Here is a 25,487-nt window from a genome sequence, read left to right on the forward strand (position 1 = left end):
CAATAAAAATAAAAAGAAATATGTGAGGACACAATGGCTGCAAACTACAGCTGTCAACAATAATGCATTAACATGTGTATTTAATCTGGAATCTTTTGTAACGCAAAAAAATCATGTGACAAAGTTTACAAAGCCTGATCATGTATTATTATTATTATTGGGTTTATTTAGCTACATATGTAACACAGCATTGCCACACACACACACACACACACACACACACACATATAGCTGATGACATGTTTCCTTTTTCCAAGTTGTTGAAGGTGGAATATGGAGCTACACTAGTGTTTATTTGCCCATTAAAGCTCTGAAAATGTAGACTCTCTTCCTTCTACTCTCTCTCTCTCTCTCTTTCTCCCTCTCTCACTCACACACTCTCTCTCTCACACACACACACACACACACACACACATGCGTTGTTGAAGGTGGAATATGGAGCTACACTAGTGCATATTCCTTTATTAAATACTCTATACCTCTCTCTCTCTCTCCCTCTCTCTCTCCCTCTCTCTCTCCCTTACAATGTTCCTAGTTAAACTCAGCACATTGCAGTAGTCTAATTTTAAAAACTATCGGATAATGTAATACAGTAAGAAAAGAAAAATTCTCTAGAATGCCAGGCCTAACCCTCTCTAGACCATTATTACTCTCCCACCCAAAAATACAGGGCAATAAAAATCAATCCTGATTTTAATCATGATAGGATCTCGGCATTGTGTTTAATCAATACCATTTTTTAAACTATATTATTATGATTATGTAGTTAATATCTACATTTACATAACCACAAAAAAATGTAAAGGTTTTGTTTGTGGAGAGTAAAAAGAACTCTTAAACTGTTATGATTAAACCAATTCATTTTTTTGATCGATTTACACCACTAAAAATGCAGGTCAGACCCACAGTTGTGTTTTAAATAATGCTGTCAACATTAATGTGTTAATACAGGCAATTAATCTAGAAACCTTAACATTTAATGCTTTACACAAATTAATCACGGTAATTAGCTTGGTGATGTATTACCAGTTTTATTTAACAATGTAAACATAGCATTGCTGCTGCAGAGTTGAGAAAGTGTATTACTTTTATTCATTGCTAAAATATGGATTACATAATTTCCTCTCACTATCCCCCCCCCTCTCTCTCGCTCTCTCTCTCTCTCTCTCTCTCTCTATCTCTCTTTTTTTAATTTATGAAAAGAGTTTGTTCATACAAATGAACTTATCAAGAAGATTTTTTCCCCCCAAGAGCAACTTGGCTTGACCGTTCTTCATGATCTTAATATTGACTTTTCCTAACAAAAAGTGATCCTTAAGTCTATTTTCCTTATCTCATCTTTAAGTCTATTCTTCTGCTCTGATAATCAGTGTTTTCTTATGAAGCTGTTCTCTCTATAACTCTTAATAATGTCTTTCTCTGCAGGCAGTGTCATGAACCCTCTGGCGAACAGCTGTTGCCCACATAGAGGTCTCTCAGCCTCCTGATTGTGTCCTCTCCTGCCCCAGAGGATGCTGGGAATGTGTCGTGGGCGCAGGAAGTTCCTGGCTGCGTCCCTCGCCCTGCTCTTCATCCCAGCGCTCACCTGGCTCTACCTGTCTGCTGCCAACTTCACAGGTAGGAGAGTCTGTATTTATTAGAATAGTCTTTCTTGTGCTGTATCTGTAGCAATGCAGGCTCCCTGTACTTAGTTATAGATCAGAAAATCCTGCTGGATTTAAACACATATCAGTGAGCCAGTTCTGAAACACCTTTCTATTGGTTTCTGTTCTTTGATGTAGGAGGTATTTTGATCGATTGGTTGCACAGAATGTGAAAGAAAATGTTTTGCAATATTTTGCATTTATCTGGGTAACTTGAAACTCTCGAAGTGCTTTAGTTTCTTGTGTATAGTAGTTGTTGCCTCAGCTTGCTCCCCAGAGACCACTGTGGTGGAAGTTTTCATATAAATGTGTTTTTCTTCATAGTTTCAATAACTTTAATGTTAATCTACAATGCAAAAAATGAAGGTGTGCCCTTAAATCTCTTGTCAGTGTTGTACTTTGTATGTATGATCTGGAAGAAGCATCTCTTTGTAAGGGGTTCTGTGGAATTTCTTTATTTATGAACTGGCCTAAGAAAAAGAGCCCATACCCTAATGATCCACATGTCGCAAAGCCTGACACCTTGTAATGCTGCCTACAAATCACAGATATTTTGGGAGCTATGCAATGATTTTGTTGATCATAGTATGGTGGGAGTTTGCTTGTCTATATATATATATATATATATATATATATATATATATATATATATATATATATTTACATTGCACTGGAACACTGGGTGTGACAATATTTGCTTAAGTACAGGGTAATTCATAACCATAGCAATTGATTACAGGCTGCATTTTCTCTGTGGTAGTCCCCTGCTGGTTTAAATGCAGACTATGGTCAGTGAGAGTGTGCTACTCCATTTTTCAGTAATGAAATGGAGAAATAATGCTTGTAACACCAGCATTAACATATCCAGCTGTTGAGCTGAAATGTGAAAACATTTGTGTTCTAAATCCAATGTCAGGATTTTTTTACATTAACTGTGCCGTTTAATTTCTCAGTTACTTTTTCTAGGATATTTAGCAAAGCAAGGCAGTTTACTGTTTGCTTCCGGAAAATTAATGCATTAGGGGGATCTAGTCATGGTGTGGGGTATTTGTTGTCCTATTTTTGGTGGTGATTTTTTTTTTCTTTTTTTCTTTTTTTTTTTGGCCATGCCACATATAATGCACAACAGCATAAATAGTAGCCTAAATAACAGTAGCAGTATTTTTTTTCTTCTTTAGGCTACAAAGATTAGTTGATATAATCGACAATGTTGATTATAAAAAATTGTCGACTAATCGTTAATTTGTAGCACTACACAAACTACTGTGGACAGAAACACAATGGGAAGCCTAAACACAACAGATTACACATATCCTCACTAAATGGCAGCACTTTCCACATTTTAAATGGCATTTAAATGTTCTGGACAGTTCAACAGTATTTAAATCTTGTTTAAATCATGTTTCTATCATTTTGAATTGAAGAAAATGGAGGGAATGGCAGAAAAAAATCGACTAATCTGAGAAATAATCAGATTGTTCGAGTACCAAAATAATCATTAGTTGCAGGCCTAGTCTTCATGTGTTTATCACAAAGCACTTTGAATTTGAATTGGCACTAATATTGTAGATGATGCCCAATGTCTATTTGTTAAAAAACTTTGAGATGAAATAAAATTGCTGAAATTTAGGATGAAATTGACAGTAAGGCTTCAGGCATTGAGGAGTTGCCTGAGGCATTTCTCTGAACTTTGTGAAGCCTGAAGACATTGCTGTGTGTCTCTTTTTCTTAATTTGAAAATTACACTGAAGTACATCCCAGACTCATTTAGGCTGTTTATTTTTCTCTGTGATGAATTGAGTCACTGTACCCTGTCTGAAATTGATTACTTCCTCCAGATGATTTAGTCCAGTAGCTTTTAATGACTTTGTGGCCGAAAGAGAAATTTCTCTGCCGTCACGTTATTAGTTATGTGAATTATTTATTAAGCCGCTGATTTTGGTTCAGTGAACTTGAACGCGCTGTGTAATGGCCTCAGCTTCAGCATTTCACACCAACTCTTTCTGCAGTTTTACCATTTTTACTGAGTTTGTGTTGTTTTTGTTCTCAAACTAATATCTGGTAGAAATTTCTGAACTATATTTCTCCAGTATTCTACAGTTACCGGCCGAGGCGAGTTTTTATCACTTTAAGCGAATCATGTAAATAAAAAAGTTTGGCCACACTGCCTAAATAGTTTATACGTGAACAGTGCTTCAGAGTGGATTAATACGAAATGCACCATGCCACAGGGCACGAAACGTCCCTAAAATTCTGTATGGATTTAACAGCATTTTAGCATTTTTGCCTGGTTTTAGTGTGACTATTACAGCATAAGTAAAACTCAAGATACGTCTGCATCCCATCCACTGGTGATTTTGGATATTACCAGTACATAATAGCGCTATTTGTGCTACTGTCAAAACCATGTCGAGAAACCTCTTAACACAGATTTTCTTAGGACTGTACTTTTTTTTTTTTTCCTCATATGCTCGTAATAGTACATCTCAAAAAATATTGAATACCTATAAAAAGTTACTTTATTTCAGTAATTCAATTTAAAATGTGAAAATCTTATAGAATATAGATATATTACACACATAGCAATCTATTTTAATTGTTTATTTATTTTATTGTTGTTGATTACAGCTTACAGACAATGAAAATCCAAAAATCACTGTCTCCGGCAGTGTGCCAAATCCTGCTGGAAAATTAAATCTGCATCTCCATTAAAAAGTTGTCTGCAGAGGGATTTAACACAGTGGACCACACAAGCAGATGACATGTCTCTCCAAACCATCACTGATCATCAGTAAATTTAGCATTTTATTTGGAAATCAAGGGAGCAGAATCTGTAGGAAGAGTGGAGAGACACACAGTCCAAGCTGCTTGAGGTCTAGTGTGAAGTTTCCACCAATCAGTGATGGTTTGGAGAGACATGTCATCTGCTGGTGTTGAACCACTGTGTTTTATCAAGTCTAAAGTCAGTGCAGTGTTCTCCCACAAAATCTTACAGCACTTCATGCTTCCCTCTGCTGACAACTTTTATTGATGTGCAGGTAAATGCAGTAATTGTGCAAAACAATACCAAAAAATGTCTTACTTAAAAATGCCTTAGTCAAAAATAAATAGCATTTATCTAGTAACAAAATTGTTAGTATCTTGTCTCAGAATTACCTTAGACAATTAAACTCAACTAAAATAAACAAATTCATGATTTGTATTTTTAAAGCCAAGCTTTGTGAACTGTCTGATGATTCGATTATGATATATTCTTTAAAAATAAAGGTAATAAATCCAGCCCTGCATGCATATCCTCATTTGGCAAAGTGAACTACATCTGCATGTAAAATACCTACCGTAACAGAAGCACACAGTTGGTGCTGGCAGACAAGAAAACACTGATTATTGGCAGAATATCTGCGCTGTCTTGTTCCCAGCAGTCAGTGTGTAGTGGTGTAGCAGCTCAGCGTGTCCTGTAGCCTGCAGTATTTAATAACTTATTGCAGAGCTGCTGTGTGTTTGTGCTTTATAATTCCAGGCCTTGGTCAGAACACTACACCTCGTTTCAGGAGCATGCTGCAGACGCCTCTTCTGCTCAGTGTAGTGTAACTGCACTTTTCAAGGACTTTCCACAGCATAGCAAAGTTAATTGGTGTCAAGTAAGACAAATGAAGTGATGCCCTGCACCACAACTACTCACTCCATAGGATTTGCAACTATTTTAATGTACTTTACTGGTCAAACATTTTAGAACATCCCAGATTTTTTTTTAAGTTGATATTTAAGCACTTCAAGTTCACTAAATAGAAGCAGTAAATAAACTACCAGAGCGTTTGAGAGAGAGAATATGAAACGTGTATCCAGTCACCTTCACAATCATTACCCCCCCAGGGTGCTGCCCACTGTGGGTAGTAATGTTTTCTATGACTGGTGCCACCCCCTTGAAGGCACACAAAATTTAGTGTCCCCCATCCCGCTGGTGATACAAGCAACAAAACAAATCCATAAATTAAGTATTTTGATACACCAACTAAAAAAAAATTAAAAATAATTAAAATAAACTCAAATATTAATATTAATGGAGAGACTCCATGGATTTCTACCATGTTTAAACAACAAAACCCCAATATTTGCAATGGCCTAAGGCCAATTTAGTCAATCATTCCATTGGAATCAATCCTTTGATATTGGTAAGATTTCTATGGTTGCTGCTCTATTTGGTTGTGGCCCTAAAGCCAGTCTTTAGGATGACAGTGCAGGTTCTGAGCCCTGTGTTGGAAAGGAAATGGCTTTAACAACATGTGGTAGACTGGTGACTGTGGTAAGCTGTGTCTTGTCTTGTCTTGTCATTGCGCTTTGGTTGGGAATTGCCGTATATAATCACTGTCCAAAAAAAGAAGAAAAAAATCTTTAAAAATGTGACGTTTTTTCCCTAAATTTGAGTCAATGTAATGTAATGTATAATGTAATATAAGAGCATTTCCAAATAATTTTATAGCATTTCTATTCAATTACAGTGTACAGAGCAGCCATAAGGGTAAACTGATCGAGATACATGTTTTTGACCGTAGTTTTATGTTTAGTTTAAATGTTTTTACACTTTTTTCATGTGCATTTTAAAGCCCTCTGTAGAATCTTTCTTTTAACTTAAAAACAAATGCCATGCTTTTACCAAAAGTAAACAGATCTGTGAATTGCCACTTTCACTCTGGAAAGGGTGTGCTTTTCTCTTTTCCTTTTCCATACTGTATTATTTTGTCATTAGGTTTGGTGGCACTGGTGTCTGCTTTACCCTTAGATCACATTCCCCTGGGGCAGGAGTGAAGCAGTTAGAATGAGAGCTGTATTATTGGGAGATTGGTTCCCTACCTTTTAAAATGTTTCTGCACGCCAGCGCTGGAGCCGTCATCTGCTTAACCCTTCCAGATTAAATAAATTGACTGTCATTCTCCATAATGCAGCGGTGTATTGAATGGGTATTTGACTGATCAGAAGGGAAGGTGTTCAGAGTGGATTGAATTATGTGCTTCTCCACTTACACCAGGCTTACTTTTGGCTCAGTCATTATCGATAAAAGCCAGCACTGGTTGTCCTTTGCCTTTTGCCCTGAGCTATTTTTCTTGGTGCTTTATTTTATTGGTTAAGAAAAATAAGATTTATGGTCATAAACAATTGCTTAAGATTCTAGTCAAGACCCCCTTTGCCCCCAGATATCCTACCACTGGTAGAGCACGGGAATTTGGGCTTTAGTACATGATGTAAGTGCTGATTGCTGCTCCCTCTGTTGGCCTGCAACACACAAGCAGTGGTCTTTTTATTATTTTGGTCTAAGTGTTGGTCTAATTTTATTTCAACTTTTTTTTCCCCCATTTTCTCCCCAGTTTACACGGCCAATTACCCAACCCACTCACCAGGAGTGTGAAGACTAGAACATGCCTGCTCTGACACATGTGAAGTCAGCCACCGTTTCTTTTCACACTGCTGCTGATGCAGCATTGCCGAGTAGCATCACCGCACACTCGGAGGAAAGTGCAGTGACACGGTTCCGATATATCAGCTCACAGACGCAGCCTTGTGCTTTGGGCATCACCCTTTGAAGTGATGTGGAGAGAGAGAGTGCCATCTACTCACCCAGGGAGAGCAAGGCTAATTGTGCTCTTTCAGGGCTCCGGTAGCCGATGTCAAGCTACATGAACAGGATTCGAACCGGCAATCTCCTTATCATAGGCAGCTCCCTTAACTGACATTTTTGTGCAGACTGTGAATAGTGATGGCAGCTCCCTTGGTTGGCTTTACAACAATGATAGAGTGGTGATAACACAGCTCTATACGTTGGCCATCTTGCAGACTGGTTGGGTGATTGTGGCTCCATCAGTCAGCATTGGTGCAGAACATGAGAGATGATCGGAGCTCTGTATGCCAGCCACCATGCAAAGCACCAGCATGGTGATTGAAGCTCCCTCAGACACACTCAGTACGGAGCCCAATTAGTGACTGTGGCTCCAAAGGTTGAACCCCAATATGGTCTCTCATGAAACATGAACACGGCTAATGGGTCAAGGCCTCCCAACCTCAAGTCAACCACAGGACTTTTAAAACTTCTGTCAGAATTCAAGACACAATCATGCCTCTCTCGATTGGTCTTAGTACTGAGAACAAGCCTTAAAGCAGTCAACCCCATCTATATACCTCTGGCAATTAGAAAAGCACATGACTGAGCATTCTTGCCAGAATTCAGAATTTCAGAGTTTATTGGAGGGGGTTTTTAGAAACGCCCACAGAGTGTAAAAGCCCTAACCCTAAGGAACATCTTCGAACAGATTACTTTTCAGTGAACCAAAACAATTTTTTTTTTCTTTTTTGTGGTCAAGGAGGTCATAACGCCTGGAAAACAAACCCTGTTCTTATCTCTGTGGGCGAGGCAGACTGTCAGCAGTAACAGCAAATCGTTTTAAATTATGTTAAGGTGAAGCATTTCCATGTTTTGACTTTTTTTAGGTCATGCTCTCTGCACTTTGGCTGACTTATTTATTCCATATTTACTGCTGCAGTGTTGTCGTTTTTAGCTCCAATGATCTTTAATGCAGTTTCAGGGAAAAATACTGTCACGTTCGTTGAGACGAGGACTTTTGACCTGCCCGCTACAAAGCTGATTTATAATAGGTGGTCATGACAACAGGGGGTCTTCGGCATCTCATTTGCGTTCACCTCATGAATATTTAGCATTATGGCCGGAGGCAAATCAAGGCAGAATCTGTTCTTCATTAATAGCGATTGTTTTATTGAACAATATTTTTTTTGTGTTGCTGTTTCCATGCAATGCCCTATCGCTAAGTCAGTTTGGGTTGTTTTCATCTGCTGGTATCGTACATCTCGAAGAAGAGTTGAAGGTGTTGGGAGTGATTGATTGGGCACGCAGAAGTGACGGAGGAGAGCCCTGACTGTTATAATGCGTCTGAATGCACAAATGCGCAGCAGCAGGAAATTATGCTAATGGCTGCCTCTTGGCTCAGCCGCTGATATCTCATTAATGCTCTGCATCTCCTCACACCTCTCGCTGTTGCGCCTCGTACACCGAGCACTCAGCCGCTGAGCTCGCTCGCAAGCGCGTACCCAGGGGAGCCCTTTTGAAATATCACTGAGTCAAAACTCTCCCTTACCTTCATGTGAAAACCTCCAGGAGTTTGACTTTGCTTTTGAAGACAGCAGGTGTTTCTGCCTCCAAATTAAGGAATGAGAAGGGGATGGTTTTGACCCACACAAACTTTTTTGGTTCAGTTTTTATAGCAGCACACTTTGTTCAGTTCTCGCCGCTCCTTTTATTTGCTTTGGCTCATTTAAATTCTCTCCAGGAATTTGTGATCGTAGGATTCTCACAGATTAATCAGTATTAACAGCAGTGGCCAGGACCTTCCACACTAAACATATAAATGTAACTGCTGACTTTAACTTTGTTGTTCTGTGTTTTGTTATTAGTGTGGTCCTTCAAGCCTCATGTTCCCACTTACACATCCCACCCTACCGCCTCCCGCGTGACGTGGACTCGTGGACGCATGCGTTGAGATTCAGTCGTAGGTTGCCAGGTCTATTAAAAAAAACCCTTGGTGGCTGCTAGTTAAAAACAAAACCCTCATTGGCGAGATTCTGATAATAGTTCTTAGGTCTGAAGAGACTTCTGAGATCATGCAGAAGAGAAGTTGTTGGTATAATGGTAAAACTGACTGCAGTACTTGCATACTGTTCTTTATTTTACTATATATGATAAATCATGCATAATCCAGAATCAGAGTAAGGTTTGCTTGTGTTGAGAACCTGATCTGCTTACAAATATACTTTTAATTGAGCTAAACTGCTGGCAAGGCACAGTTTAATCTGATTTATAGTAAGTCAGATAATATACTGCTATGATCTGCTGCTTTATGCTGTTTACATGTGTGGTCTGTGCTGCGTTCACTGCTTGCAGTCGAGCAACTTCTTCTTTTTCTACATCTGTGCTGCACATCCCGTTAAAAATGCTGTTTGAAATTTTCAGCATTCTGTGTTTTAGCAAATTCACACTGCGCATATATATGAGCTGGAACACAGAATTTTCTCGTTATATTTACTTTCTTGCTGGGACACCAGACAGCTCTGACCAATCAGAGGAGACAGTGTGCTCACATGGTTTACTGGTGTGCATTTTGGCACGTTTAGGTTCATGCCTGTATGAAACCAAACCGAACAGAGTAAGAAAACTCTCCACATAAAATAATTCATCAACTGATCTAGACCATAGAAACCAACTACAGGTGTAATACTCAGCATACTAAGTTCTTATTTAGAAATTCTTACAACCAAGCTGAGTTTACAATAAAGGAAAAAAAGTTTTCTTTATCCAGTTTATCATGCATTCTTTATCCCCTCAAACATACAAATATATACTAGTATTTTAATTGACACCACTAATAGAAATAAAATTGCATTTTACATTTTTTACATTAATTATTTTATTTGCATTTAAATATCCACTATAAAACTTAATTTTTTACATCCATCCAGACGTTTATGTCATATCTGACCCTGACCCATCCCCAAAATTAAATTATTCCTTTCAGAAAAATGGCGTATGAGCTGTCCTGCCGTTAACCACATTGCCATTCAAGTCAGATCAGTCTTCAGTGCTGATTCTCTTGAGTTACTTTTTATTTTCAGTGACTTACTTCATTTATACAGACTTCCAGCATGGGTATCCTTTTCAGTTCCCCTCTATTTAGTCTTCCCTATCGTGTCTAAGCCTCTTACCACACTAGACTAGAGAGTGCTCTACATCTGCAAGAGGTGAGGGGTGAACATGTTGTCTCCAGAGCATGCAGGCTCTGCTGTGCACTCTTCTACAGCTCCAGTGTCGTTGAGTGCACTCAGAAAGAGGTCTTTTCGATTGATTCTCAGAGGAAAAGCACGTACAGAGAGAGGGAGTATGTGCTATCTCTTTGGGAAGAACAAAAGAAGACCCCAATTTACCTCACCATCACCCCACCAAATCATCCCCAGCTGCTCCTATTGGAAGTTGAGATGTAGGCCTATTGCTACAGCATGTGTTTGAGCTGGATTTGGCGGTTTTGCCACTCCAAAAGTGCCTGTAGTCCTGCTTTTATTTTATTTTATTTGTTTTACATCCAGAGTGATATCTGCAGACTTTTGGTGGGGAAAAAAGCAGAGAGAGTTTTATACTTCTCCTTCCACAATGCTTAGAGCTACTGGAAAAGCATAGCAAAAGATATTAAAAAGGCGCAAACTCGGACCAAGCCAAGAAGGACAAAAGGAGCCAGTATCTGCTGGGTCTAATCTCAATAAATTATTTCTAGTGGGATTTTCTGCATAGAACACAAACTCCATGCGTTTGCATTAATTTTACAGCTGTATTTACAGTAGTGCTGGAATTTGTTAGTATTGCGGTATTGATTTTTCAGTTTTATTAGTATTGATTGAGAAGACCCAGTTAACTGCAGTGTAGTTGCCAATTGCTGGATTTTTTCCCTTGTTAAAAAAAAAATATAAAAATAGGACTGCACAACCTTGGAAAAGACTGACATTTCGTTTTACAGTCCCCTCCTAAAGTATTGGAAAAGGGAGGCCGATCCTTTTTTTGAGGCTGTAGACTGAAAACTTATTGATTTGATATTAAAATATGAATATAAGACAAAATATCAACATCAGCAGCTTTTATTTCCAGGTATTTACATCTGGATCTCATACACATTTTGAGAACAGAAGAACTTAAAGTAAATTAAAGTGAACAAGACTTAATCTTTACATATTTAATATTTTACCAAACTTCTACATTCTTCTTCTGTGATGCTTTTCCAGGCTGCTGTGGGTTTTGTGTCATTATTTTACTGCATGATGAAGGATCTCTCAATCAGTTTGGTTTCAATGTTTCTGTACACCTCTGAGTTCATTGTACATCAATAAAGATTAATAATGAGCCTGTCCCAGAATAAGCCATGCAAGCCCAAACCATGACACTACCTCCACTATGTTTCACAGATGAGCTGCTATGTTTGGAATCATGAGCATATCCTTTCTTACTCCAAACTTTAGCCTTTCCATCACCTTGGTAAAGGTCAATCTTTGTCTTATTAGACTATAATCAGTCCACAGGCTGGTCTCTGTACTTCTGGTAAATTCCAGCATGGCCTTGTTTTCACCTTAGTAATAGTGCTTTTCATCTTCTAGTGAAGCCCCTGTTCTTTTGTTCACAAAGTCTTCGGTGAACAGTAGATCGTGATGCCTTCAATCCTGCCCTCTGGAGATTGTTTTGCTGATGTCACTATGTTGTTTTCAGCTTCTTTTTTTAACAGCACTCACAATGTTTCTTTAATGAACTGATGTGGTTGTCCTTTTGTCTACCTGTTCATCACCTATTATTAGTACACCAGTGACGACTTTCTTCTTTTGGACATTCCAAACAGTTGTTGTCTCAGCTTTACATTAGCTTGTTTTTCCCCCATATGCAGCTCTCTGGTTTTCTTGGTGGTTCCTCCTCTAACTATAAATGCACAGTCTGCACAGATAAAACCCAAATCTGAAACTCAGTGCTGTATATTGTTTGACTAATTAATGTATCAGGAGACACCTGGTCAGCAAAACACACCTGAGAGTCCAATACATGTTCCAATAATTTTGCTCACAAGACAAACGGGTGGGTTCAGACAGAAGGTGCTGTCTTCTGAACTGTGCATCAGATCTAGGTGTAAATACCTGGGGGAAAAAAGCTAAAATGTTGATTTTTTTTTGTCTCAAATTTATCTTTTAACGTCACTCAAAAAATTTTAGTCTACAGCAAAAAAATAAAGGGATTGACCTCACTGTTTCAGTACTTTTGGAGTGCACAGTATATGTTTCCTATTTGTGAAACTGACACCAATGATACCATCATTTCTAGTATTTGATTATTTAGAAGTAATTTATCTTAATTTAACTTCAGAAACACAGTTAACCACACAAGTTGTAACATTTGTAGACCCAACACTTTTGGACTGGTTTGAAGTGGACATTCATGCATTGTTTGTATAAAAATAGATTCCCACTGAAATTCATTAATGTATTCCCTACTTTTCCTTACCTCCCACTCCAACCTAATACCTCTTCATACAACACCTCCTCCCAGCTGATGAAGATGCTAATACGGATATTTCCCACCCCATCATCTGCCATCAAACCTCATCAGTTGACTGACAGAGCTGTAAATCTGTCTGTCTGTACACAAGGCAGCCTTTATCTTCCTCTGAGATAATCTGGAGAGCTTTGTTTCGGCTGGATGACGAGGGTAATGGAATTGTCCGAGTTCCACATGGGAGGCTGCAGGTTTTGGAGGGGGGGGGTTGGAGTTAGTTTGGGTGCCGTATGCAGAGGATGTGATTGTAAGCGGCCTTGTCGTGGGCGAGAGTGTGTAGCAGCAGCAGCAGGCACTGGTCCCGGGCAAATAAAGTGCAGCACACATGAGTGCTCTGTGAGTGGGAGCATTACAACAGCCAATGAGTTGCGAGTCAAATGCTTCACAGACGCTAAAATCTCAGCTTCATGGGTTGAGCGGTGGCTTAGCAAACACGATGAGGGGATTTTCACACGGGCTGCTTACAGGCTTAAAATAAATGTTTTCTTCATACACCATTGATTACTGGGGAACAGCGTTCCTCCTGAGTTAGAGAGGTTTTCATCGTGTGTCTGTACATTTGGAAAAGCCATGTTCTAGCCTGGGATGATCTGTTTCCATTTGGACAGATATTGATTTCAGAATATTCAGGTCATGTAAAAGGAGCAATAGTCTGGATTCAGGAAATACAACCAGTATCTAGTGGATAACTTTTTTTTACTTTTACTTTTACTTTTATAGTTGGGATTTTCCTTATGTTTATGTCCATGAAGAAAGAAAAAAAAACACTCTAGGTTACTTGGGAAGCATGACTAGACTATAATCTTTCTGGCAGAGGGCTTAATCTACAAATCCTTAATGGTGCAGTTGCGACATTTGGCCAAATTGGGCATCAGGCTGTGTGATGGTTTTAGCATTTGACCTTGACATGTAGTGATGCCCACTAGTATATTTATCTGCTAACTAATGAAATCATAAACCCATAATTATGTAAAAAATAGTTAAGCAGATGGGGTTAAGGAATGGGGTATTGAAGAGTATGAGGTTGTTGAGGAATCAAAGAATGGAATAATTTAATAATGTGGGATTAACTAGAGGGGTGGAGTAATTGAGTAATAGGGTGTTGAGTAGATGGTTGGAGTAATGGAGTAAGAAGACATTGACTAGAAGGGATGGGGTAATGAAGGAAAAAGCCGTTGGCTAGGTGGAGAAAAGGGGAGTAGTAGAATAATGGTGCATTGATGAGAAGAGGGTGGAGTAAACATGCATTAAAAAGATAGACCGGATTATTGGAATGATAAGGATATGAAGTAATAATCAATTTTACTTATATTTTACCTTTTCAAAGTAATGCACCACTGGACAGATGGGGGCGGAGTTAAAAGACACTGAGGAGGTGGGGGTGGAGTTATACCCAGTAGAGGAGATGGAGTGGATTAATTGGGTGTTGAGGAGATGGCATGGTAATGGCATTTTGAGTAGTGTCTAACTGGAGAGCAACAGATTTTCTCAGGCTACTGATGTAATTGGTAAAATAATAGTTATTTTATTATGCTCTACATATTTCACAGTTTTAAATTAGTAAGAAAAGGTGAAGAAACAGACATTTAAATGAAGGAGCGCTTAAAAGGAATAAATTGACCCTGTTTTGTAAAATCATATAAAAAGGTCTGTGAACATTGTGAGCGGTGTATTCTGACAGATCTACCGTGTCCTGTCAAATATAGACTTTGTTCAACAAAAGCTGAAATGCTGCTTGAATAAAATCTCCTGCATGAATATTTAATCCCCTGAAATAAATCCGTAAAGTCTTTCACCTCTTTCAGAAGAAAGAATGAGTTTGGCGAAAGAAAGAGGCCCAGGTGCAAATGTTGTCCAGCAGGTGCCAGAGCCCTGACAAAATGTTTCTACCACAAAATGTTTCTCCTGCCAGTTCAACGAGACGAAGCCCAGAATCCAGCCAGCAAATAAAGCTCAGCCTGGGAGAGAGACAGAGGTGCTCTGGCATCCTCAGACACGGGGCATTACATGCTCTGTAACAAACAGCTTTATTCTGCTGCTTAATTCAGATACACTCATTTATGCATTCTTTCATTTTACAAGGAGGTAGTGATATTCAAATTTTAATTTCTATTCTGGCGGCAATATCAATAAACAGTTAAATGTACAACGCCAAATTGGAAAATAAAGTATGTGGGTCCAGTGTGGAAAAAGAAAATAAATGCAGTGTTCCTTGCATTTACATTGATGTTTAAATTTAATTGCAGTCTGTGTAGCACGACTTAAGGTCTGTCACAATAATGGGAGCTTCCAAATAGTTTCAAATTCTCCTTATATTCACTTTTGGAGACAGCATGTGGTTTTGCATTACTACTAGCAAGCTATTTAACAATTATCTAGTCTCTCTCTCTCTATCTTTCTTTCCCTCTCCTTCTCACTCACTCACTCTCACACACAAACAGTTTCTCTATATGCAGCTACACTAGCATTTATTTCCTCTGTTAAAGCTGTGGTAAACTCAGCAACTAAGCACATTAAAGAATTCTAAATTTGAAATGCATATAATTTTACTATATTCTAACATGGATATTATAATACAGTAAAAAAAATATATATTATTACTGTCTCCCTCCCAGAAATACAGAACTACCAGCATTTCAAAAATGGAGCATAATCTTAATTATGATTAATCACAGAATTGTTGGTGGGTGCCTTTTTTTAGTTTATTTATTTAAGAAAAGATGCATATTTAAATGGAAACTATATTATATGGCTATTTAGTATCGGATCGGGACTCGCTATCGACTGATACTCAAAATCAAATGACCTAGATTCAGTGTAAAAAAAATCAATTAGATCAAGACATCCCTTGATAAAATAATGTCTAAAGGCAGCATATGTTGCTCCTAGATCTTGGTGTGAATTTCTGGAGTTTCGCAGAAGTGTACTGACCCATTCCCATACCATGACTGACCCTGCCCTTTAAAATTGTAGCTGATGACAGTCTGGATGATCCTTTTTGTGTTTGGTCTTGAGCACACCACATCCATTTTCTTCATAAACAATCTGGAAAAAACTGGTTTAACTACATTTCTGCCCTGCAAAGATCAATTTTAGATGCCTCAGACAAATCAAGGCCACTTCTGGACATTGGTAACTTATGGCTTGTGTTTGCACAGTAAAGTTTGAAGTGGTATTTGTAAATGTTAATCTGTATTGTAGTGCTTACCGCTGATACTCTTTGCTGTTCATGAATCTGCTCTTGTTCCTGATCACAGTCAGTGGCATATTGGCATGATTGATCCTGAAGCTGTTATAATAAGACATAGTTTCTGCATAATGTTGCTGTATATATTCTATTGGTCATTTAGTTACATTGTTTGTGAAGACATAACGAGATCATTGTCGCTGTGTGTCTTCAGTCGCATGGTTTCAGCTCAGGCTGAGAGAAGATGGGCTCTCTGCTGCCGGGCCTGTATGACGAGCCTGTTTCTAATTACAGAGTTGTGGTGTTCAGAATTACCCTCACGCAGAGTTTATCACTGCTCCCCTGAGTGCTGTAAGAGCATGTGGGCTTCTTCCCCTCCTGCAGTCGCTCCGCTGCTGCTCTCGTATACACACACATGCACACAGATGTTTGAAGTGCTGAGGGGAAATTGAGCCTCCCTCTATTCGGCACTTCTGGTCAGTATAGTTCGTCTTTTCAGCAGCCAGGGAATTGATTGAATACCATTCATGTTTCTCAAGGCGTGCGGCGCATCACCACGCTGTCCTGACTACTAATTGGAAATTACTGGCCAGGCACACTGACTGTCCTAACTCAGCATTCCCCCTATAGATTATGTTTAAGAACCTCCTCTGTGACTGACATTAGAACTGAATGTTATAATGATGTGAATTATATTTAATAAACCAAGTTGTATTTGTATTAATGTTGTATTATATTAATTGTATAAGGGACACACAATCTACATTTTTTTTAAATATTAGTGTTTGCATGAAGAATTAACAAAACAGTTACATACATTTTATCATTATCATTATTTAATATATACAAGAGTGATGTAATTCATTCAGTGATTCTCTAACACTTTCAATGGCAATTCCAGAGTCAGAAAAATTTAAAAAATCTTTGAAAAAGCCTGTAAATGTCGCCATATTTAAGGTGGAACTAAAAACTTGCTACAGGCAAGTGAGATACATTACGTTAGCTTGACTAAAACTGCTGCTTGTTTTGGAACTGCTGGTTAAGCTGCCATATAATCAATTAGCTGTTGCAGCCCTAATATTGACAAAAATGTTTGCATCCAGAAGGATTCCTGCATCAGGAATGATGAAACTTGGTCAGACTGTCATTGTGTAATTCAAAATGGCTGCAGGTCATCATTAGTAACGAATAACACTTTTGTCTTGGTGATGGAACCAACGAATTTGTTAGGAGGCAGCATCAAGATGTCAATGTCAAGATGAGCTGTATGTTGTCACGAATCACATTTCCAGAGTGCCTGCCGTCATGGTGTGGGTATCATCTGTTTCATATGCTGCCAAGTCACCTATAATCTGCTTAACAGGCACTTTGACAGCCCAACGTTATGTTAATGAGGTCTTGCAACCAGTGGCTATACGTATTTCAATAGGACAATGCTCATCTGCATTACGCTGCTGTCTCCAGAACCACAAAGAATCAGACCGATCCCCAATTTAAATTGCGTGGGATGCTATTAAATGGATTATGAACACTTCACCCCTACCGCAAAATAAACAGGAACTGTGGGAATATTTAAGCTGCTTGTGATTAAATTATCCCAGGACACCATTAGGAACCTCTACAACCTCATGCCGCAATGTCTGTAATGTTCATTACACACTACTTCTGTATGTGTAGCTAAATTGATATGACCAAGGTTTGCCCAAATCAGTCTAAATTTTCAATAATTTATTGATCCTAGTAACCTTTATCTTCCCTTCTATTAGTATTAGCAGTACGATCTGACACTTCCTGCTGGGTGCAACTATATTTGCAATGATTTATTTGCCAATTAGAGTGTTCGGTCAGGTGTAATTCCTGGGATCGCATAAAGACTCTCTCTCTATCTTTCTTTTCTCCACAGTGAAGCCGCTGCCTCTGTCTCCACTGGAGCTCCAGCCCTCCACGCTGGTCGGTGGCGCCGGCGAGCGTCAGGCTCTGGAGCTTCGGGTTCGAGAGGTGGAGGAAGAGAACCGAGCGCTGAGGAGAGAGCTGAGCCAGCCGCCCAAAAACCCCACCCACTCCAACCAGCACAGCAACAGCCAGCATGGGAATCAGTCACATCCACACTCCACAGAGGAAGGGACTGGTGATAGCGAGGCACAGAAGGTGTTCACCACAGGCAACAGCTCCAGCTGCATCCAGCAGCCTGTTGTTGACAAATGTGAGGTAAGACTGAGGGCCGCGAAAATCTTTTGAGGACAAGACATTCAAAAAGTGATACCAAAGATTTTTGAGTGTTCTTAATCTTAATTCTCTGTCTCAATATTTCACAATGTGGTGTAGCAATGGCAACCAAATGATGGCATGCTTGTATCATTCAGAATTTTAATCTGTAAAGTATTTAATTACAAATGTAAGGACATTATGTAAATGTAAGGACCACTCACTAAATTACTTTTGGTTTCCTAAGGAACACATTTTTTAAAATAACTGGTGAAGTTTGAAGCACACTCCAAACAGAGGACTATTGAGTATTACTGGCAAAATGGCTGTACAAGCGACCAAAGAAACCCACGAAGTTGACCTTTTTTCTTGTTATAAATTACAATAACCGTTATATTACCATAGAACAATGGGTAGTTTCAATGTTTTATAGCCATTTTCTTTCCTAAGAAAAAATTGTATTATTTCATCTCCATAGCTACAGTGCCTTGCAAAGTTTTTTGCCCCCTTGAACTTTTCAACTTTTTGCCACATTTCAGGCTTCAAATATTAAAATATGAAATTGAATTATTTTTTTAAAGAATCAACAACAAGTGGGACACAATCGTGAAGTGGAATTAAATTTATTGGCCATTTTATCCTTTTTTTTTTTTTTTTTTTTTTAGAAATAAAAAACTGAAAAGCGGGGCAATATTATTTCTGCTCTTTCCACAGATTCTCGATTGGATTCAGGATTTAGGTCAACATTGGATCATAATTTATAGATCCTCACTGAACTTCTGGAGTGAGTTTGCTGCACTGAAAGAAAAGGGTCTGAATAATATTGCACGCCCCACTTTTCAGTCTTTTATATCCAATTAACTTCGTTCCACTTCACGATTGTGTCCCAAAAAATTACAATTTCATATCTTTGAAGCCTAAAATGTGGCAAAAGTTAAAAAGGGGGCCTAATACTTTTTCAAGGCACTGTAGCTAGCTATCTTTCTTATTCTACCTTAAATAATGCAACTGACAGCTAAGGCTGCAGCATTTAAGGTGAAACAGAAGAATTTTAAATAAATTAAAGCTAATAAAATCTCATTTCAGTTCTTCATCACAGAGGATTTAAGGAATATGCTATATTTCTGTATTTGATTCTTCAAATTCTTCGTGGTAGGATTTCACCCCATTCCCTTGTAACTTCAATAGGAAGGATTACTTTGGAAACAAGGGGTAGGAATACAAAAGAGAAATGGGATTGGGGTCATAGAGTCTCTTTCTAGAGCTGAGTCTAAAAAAAATGGTTTCTATACTGATTATATTAACCCATGTAACAAGTAGCTGACGTAGACGTTTTTTTATGAAGTGTGCAAGTTGGAATAAACAAAATTCCAAAAATACATTAATTTTGATTATCGACCATTATTAAATTCACCTAGTTGGGTGTTAGCTTAGTCCTTTGTAAACATTTTAAGCTTTCTATATACTGATTTTAACACATGCAGTCAGGTGTCTAGATACACTCACTACACCTTCACTGGTATTCGAGCTTAAAATACATTAGTATTCATTGCTGATCTACCTTTTTAGTCTTAACAAATCGTCCAGGTGATTAAAGTGCTGTAGCCTCGGCAAGTCATGTGTTTAAACGCTGTATGTCTCTACTCCATGTTACATTTGCCGTGCTGATTGCGTTGCTTGGCTGCAGTTCTGTATTAAATCCAAATTGGATGTGTTTCCAAGGCTCATGCTCTATTCAGACATCCTACATCCTACAGAGGCTTAAATCTCTGGAGGCTGGTTATGAGCCAGAGCTGTGCCAGAGAGGAGCTGTCAATCAAATCCTGAACAGCTGATTGACGCAACTTCTGTTCCAAGGTGCTCCAGGCATGTTGGTATTGTTGAGAAAATAACACTATTAAAAAAAAATATGTCTTAGAAAAATGAGTGTGTTGGAATTGAGACTGTTCCAAGCTTACAATAAAAAAGCTATTGGCATATATATATATATATATATATATATATATATATATATATATATATATATATATATATATATATATATATATATATATATATATATATATATATATATATTAGCTGTTCTAAGAACAGTCCAGTTCTGAATCTTTCTTTGTAACTCTGTGTTCTGACAGAGCGCCCTCTTGTGTCCCCTGGATTCCATTACTTTTTACTTACATTGTTATTCACAGCTTGCTGCAGTAAACATGCCTCTCAGAAGGTAACAGAGCAGTTTAGAGTCTGTTTTACAGTGGAACATGCACATGTTGTGTAATACAGAAGGGTTTCCTGCGGGTCCTTAAAATGTGGATGATTAAGGTCTTAAATTGTCTTAAATTTACTATATATTTGCTGAAGGTATTACATTTTTAGATGGTGCCTTTACTGCCGGTGGGAAATCATGTGCTAACATTAGCGGTGAGTTACCGGTGAGAGAACTAAGGTTGGCGGAGAGCTTGCTTACATAGCCGCGAGGTAGCTAACGTTACTGGGGAGAGAACTAAGGTTAGCTGCCATTACTGAGGAGAGAAATAAGGTTAGCATAGAGCTAGCTAACAACAGTGGAGAGCTAACTATGGTTACTAGGGAGAGAACTAAGGTTAGTGGCATAGTGGATAGTAGTGGTGAGTTAGCTGCATTACCAGGGAGAAAACTAGAGTAAGCAGAGAGCTAGCTAACGTTAGCAGAGAGCTAGTTAACGTTAGCAGTGAGCTAGCTAACATACTAACATTAGCAGCGAGTTAGCTAACATTACTGGGGAGAGAAATAAGGTTAGCATAGAGCTAGCTATCATTAGCAAGGAGCTAGCTAATGTTACTGGGGAGAGAAATAAGTTTAGCGTAGAGCTATCTAACATTATTACTAACTTTCTTTTCTAATTGGGGAATAATTTGTTGTTTTTTGAGATCTTTTATGTGCTTCATGTTGTCAGACAGGTTCTGTTTAAGTGGTTTCTCGATTCTACAGGTCTGTGTGATCAAGTGTGATTAAATCACAGTTCATTTTTTGGGGTGCAAACACATTTTTACACATGGCTAGTTTGGTTTGGATAGTTTTTCCCCTTTATAAATGAAATCATCATTTCAAAAAGTGCTTTTTGTATTTGAATTTATATTTGTCTGATTTTTGATAATCTGAAAAAAAAAAATTAAGTATGACAAAAATGCAAAAACAAGGGGCAAATACATTTTCATGCCACTGTAGATAGATAGAGAGACAGAATGAGAGAGAGGAAGAGAGAGAGGATGTTGTGTAGAGGCTTATTATATGTGTGTCTGTGTGTGTGTGCCTCTACTGTCTCATTTCCTGATGATTAGACACAGCTAGGTTATACTTGCCCACTGGCAAAGCAGCAGAGAATGGGAGAGGGAGAGCAGATAACCCTCTCCGGCAGGTCAGGATCAATTATACCCCTCCCTGTGCTCGTCTCGGCTGTGTGGAGAAATAAATCCACAGGTGGGCACGCAGTGTTTTTCCTTCTTACAGTTTTTTTTTATGCTTATATCCGGAGCGGTGCGATGAAGGCCCCTCTAGAGACGCCTCTCCTGTTCAGTCAGTCAGCTGAAGTGGTTTGATGGTGGAAGATGGTGAGGGAAAGATTCCTATTAGCATAGCTCTGCATCAGCTGGAGGAGATGTTGAGAGAGGCTGTAAGTGAAGCAGCACAATGGGAGACGCACATTATTATCCAGAGCTGGGAAAAGTGCAGTACACTACACGCTCTGCTAATAACCCAGGCTCCATGCTCTCAGTGGTGAGCTGCTAGTTCTGGTCTGCTTGGTGTAATGCTGTTGTGTGTAATGTCAGTGTCATGCTGCATTAGCTGTTTTTGTTCACTTTTTTTTTTTTTTTTTTTTTTCTTTTCTCTGCTTCAGACCATCCACGTTGCCATTGTGTGCGCAGGCTACAACGCAAGCAGAGATGTGGTGACGCTGGTCAAGTCTGTGCTGTTCCACAGGTGAGTTTATATTGCAGTAGAATGCACTTTTATTCAGTAATGTAATGTATCTGTAATTAGTTTGTATAAGCGTGTTGTTAGGCCTGTCACGATTATTACAATATTAACTTGTCCTGCAATACAAAGACTTAAGTCAGTAAGTTCTGCTGATCTTGATTTCATCCATTGTGTTTTCTTGTGTTTCCACTCTACGTATAGAGGTGCGTTTTTTGACCTGTTAACCTATTGTGGAATGATCTCTGCATTAAAAACAGCACCTCTATAGACAGAGTGGACCGAGATGGGTGAAAAAAAATCTTTTCTTTTTTTTTTTTTAATAAATATCTCAGTTACGGGTGTGCCATTTCATATAGTATTCAATTATAAAATGTAATTTTCATTTTGTTGCAGTAGTGTATTCTTATATTGTATTCTTGGTTTTGAAGCCTATAGACAAGAGATACAACAAATATTTTAATTATTCACCCTAAGATTGTAGCTTAAGTTGTAGTTTAGATTGTAGTTTTGAATTAGTTTTTCATGTAAAGCAAAAAAAAACATTTTACTTCTTCAGTGATTAAAAAAATGCAGTATTTATGAAAACCTGAAAGTAAAATGTTTGCTATTCAGTCTTCAGCCAAATATATCACTTTGTTTGGTTTTAAAGTTGCTGTTTTTTCATTTATGGTGGGTTTATAAAAAAATAAAAAAATAAATAAAAAAAAAAACATGATGGCATCTTCTTCTTTATTGGCTTGTTTACAGCATGTCTAGTAGTGTTAGTGTTAGTATGAGGATGGAGAGTCTTTAAACTGGCACTAAACCCTCTGATTTTAGCTGACTCCACCCTTAGCTCACAATTGAAAAGGGCTAAAAAAAAAGGGGGGGGAGGGTTAGTTTGGGAGGGGCACTGGGTGATGTATGGTTTAGAGGCGCGGCAAGAGGGAGAATTGATTGACTGATCTGCATATTGTGACACATCATCCATGCCTATAGCACAGTTGAACCTATAAGGGCGCTGCAGAGGCTGAAATTACCACAAAAGAAGTGTTTTTTAAAGGTTAGGAAATGTTCATAAAAACTTTAAGCTGAACTTGTATGTTTCAAATCCTCAGAGCAACACATTTCAGATATTAAGAAAATTAGAAAAACAACACAGTACAACACTGCTGTCTAGTTCAGAAAATGAACCAGTTTTTGGCCCCATTCTTTGCAAATAAACCGTTAATTTTTGTTTATGAGACTCAGTTTGGCAAAATGTAATATAATGATGCTCCAATTTTTCTTACTCCTCTACTGTTTAGTGGACATCATTCAAGTGTTACAGAGAAACAAGAATTCAATGACAAGGCCCAGTGATTTTTTTTAATATATATATATATATATATATGACAAGAAGGGTCCACTGATAGTCTGATACTACCAGTACAGTGGCAAGTGTGAAATCAGATGGCTTTATACACAGTATTTAAAGTTCCATAATTCTATAATTCCATAATTCCATAATACCTATATAGTCTACTGTAGATTCTTGAAGAAGACACAGCAGATCATTGGTTGAGAATCTCGTAATGAGTTTGTGTGCTATTTCCAGCTGTTAGTCACTTCAATTAAACAATTAGGAAGTGGAGCAGACGTAATTTTAATGGAGTGTCTAAAGCATCTGCAATATTTAGAACAGTTGCTGAAGTGCACTCCATGCAGCACGCCTCATTGATTTGATGGATTAAACTTACTTCTGCAGAGTTGCCAGAGCCATTATTCTGACAGAGCGATGTAAACAGCGGGCGGGAAATCATAAACATTGTTATATATGCAGTTTTAACATTGATCTTTAGGTTGGTGAGGGAAATTGCTGAGGTTGCTCGCTCGTTTCTGCCGGGGAATGTTTATACAGGTCCGGTGTAAACATTTACACTGTCTTCAGGTTGGATCACTGTGGCTCAGGCAGTGCTTTACTTTGGCAGCAGTTTTTGAACTGCTTCCCAGCTGTGGGACATTAGGTGACCCTGAAAAGTTGTGGCATAGACATTTAGTTAAAAGTTAAAAAATTAGGGCTTTATTGTAGACATTCTAGAGTGGGCCACCGACAGAGTGCATCTCACGAGTAATCATGTGGCCAGGGGCTGTTGATAAACAATATATTTTAGTTTAATCTGTGTAAGCTGTTTATATCTGTCATACTCTAGATTTTCCATCCTACCTGTTGACTCTATAAACAACACTATCTATAATTTAAACTCACAACTAACCAATTCCAGACAGTTACAAAAAACAAGAAACATTCTTAGTTCTGATTTGCATCACCAGTTTCTCTTTAACCTAGTCTGTGTTTTGTCATTATCACACAAAAACCTTATATCTCATTTTATGTACGTTTTTCACTTTTTAACATATGAATCTAAATCTCATTTTATACTGACTTAATTTTATTTCTCTCTAATTTTATTTCCTTGTCTGTTTGTCAATGCTTTGAGAGGTATTAATCCATTGCTTGTCAAGCATTTTTCTGTTTGTAATAATTGTTCTAGATGGAACTATTGATGAGACTAATGATTCACAGCCATAGAATACCATTAAGGCCATGTTTATTTATTTATTTATTTTTATTTATTTATTTTAGTTTTTACTGTTTTAACCCAAACTTAAATATTTGTAGAATGTGTAAAACTAGTGTATCTTGTGGAGGAAGCAGAGGACAAGCCCTTAACACCACTAACCAGACAAAACAGAGCTAACAAACACCACTAACCACACAAAACCGCATTCAACCACAATCATAAGTACAGCAGCAACAGTTGGAAAACTAAAGGAATCAGATCCAAGGTGATGGGAGTTTTTAATGCTGCATAAGGAGCCCCTTTCGGATGTGATTGCACTATGATCTCTACGGTGTGGTTCTGCCCCTGGTTAGTTGTGCTACAATAGGGTGGGAGTTTTTGTAGTTTAAGTTTCTAATAAATATAAATTTGCACAAGAAAATGGATAGCCTACTTGTAAGTGTAAGAATGTTGCCTCAAATATCTTAATCCACACATTTAAATCCAGACTCTTTGTTTTATTTATTTTTCTTCAGTGTGATGCTCTGTTCTTGCACTCATTCCTGCAACTGCAGCAACAATATGTGTGTGGTGAGACCGTATGATTTATGTTGCACAGTCACTTCTGCTCACTTTAGTTTCAGGAAAGTGCATCCCATCAGCACTTCGTTATCAGCCAGAAGCAGTAAATAACACCTTTGCTGTGCTTTAGAGCTTCAGAGCGTTTGAATGAGGAGGCAGAAGTATTTTGTGGAGTTGAAGAGAGAGATGTGGAGTGAGATGTAGCAGGACGGGATGAAAAAGGAGCAGAAAGACCTGCACATCCAGAAGCTCTGAAG

General features: G+C 38.2%; 1 protein-coding gene across 3 annotated transcripts in view; it reads left to right on the forward strand.

Moving 5' to 3' along the window:
- The window catches only part of large1 (LARGE xylosyl- and glucuronyltransferase 1), a 364,426-nt gene that overhangs the window by 275,758 nt on the left and 63,181 nt on the right, over positions 1–25,487 (forward strand). For 2 of the 3 annotated variants that reach the window (XM_049473490.1, XM_022671307.2), the window contains exons 2-4: positions 1,426–1,617; positions 17,871–18,175; positions 22,047–22,129. In XM_049473490.1, the coding sequence (XP_049329447.1) occupies positions 1,512–1,617; positions 17,871–18,175; positions 22,047–22,129 (494 nt within the window). In that variant the 5' untranslated portion in view covers positions 1,426–1,511. The remainder of the gene's footprint in view (positions 1–1,425; positions 1,618–17,870; positions 18,176–22,046; positions 22,130–25,487) is intronic. The other variant, XM_049473482.1, reaches the window with a different exon arrangement.

Source organism: Astyanax mexicanus, chromosome 2 (assembly GCF_023375975.1).
Source record: "Astyanax mexicanus isolate ESR-SI-001 chromosome 2, AstMex3_surface, whole genome shotgun sequence".
NCBI lineage: Eukaryota > Metazoa > Chordata > Actinopteri > Characiformes > Acestrorhamphidae > Astyanax > Astyanax mexicanus.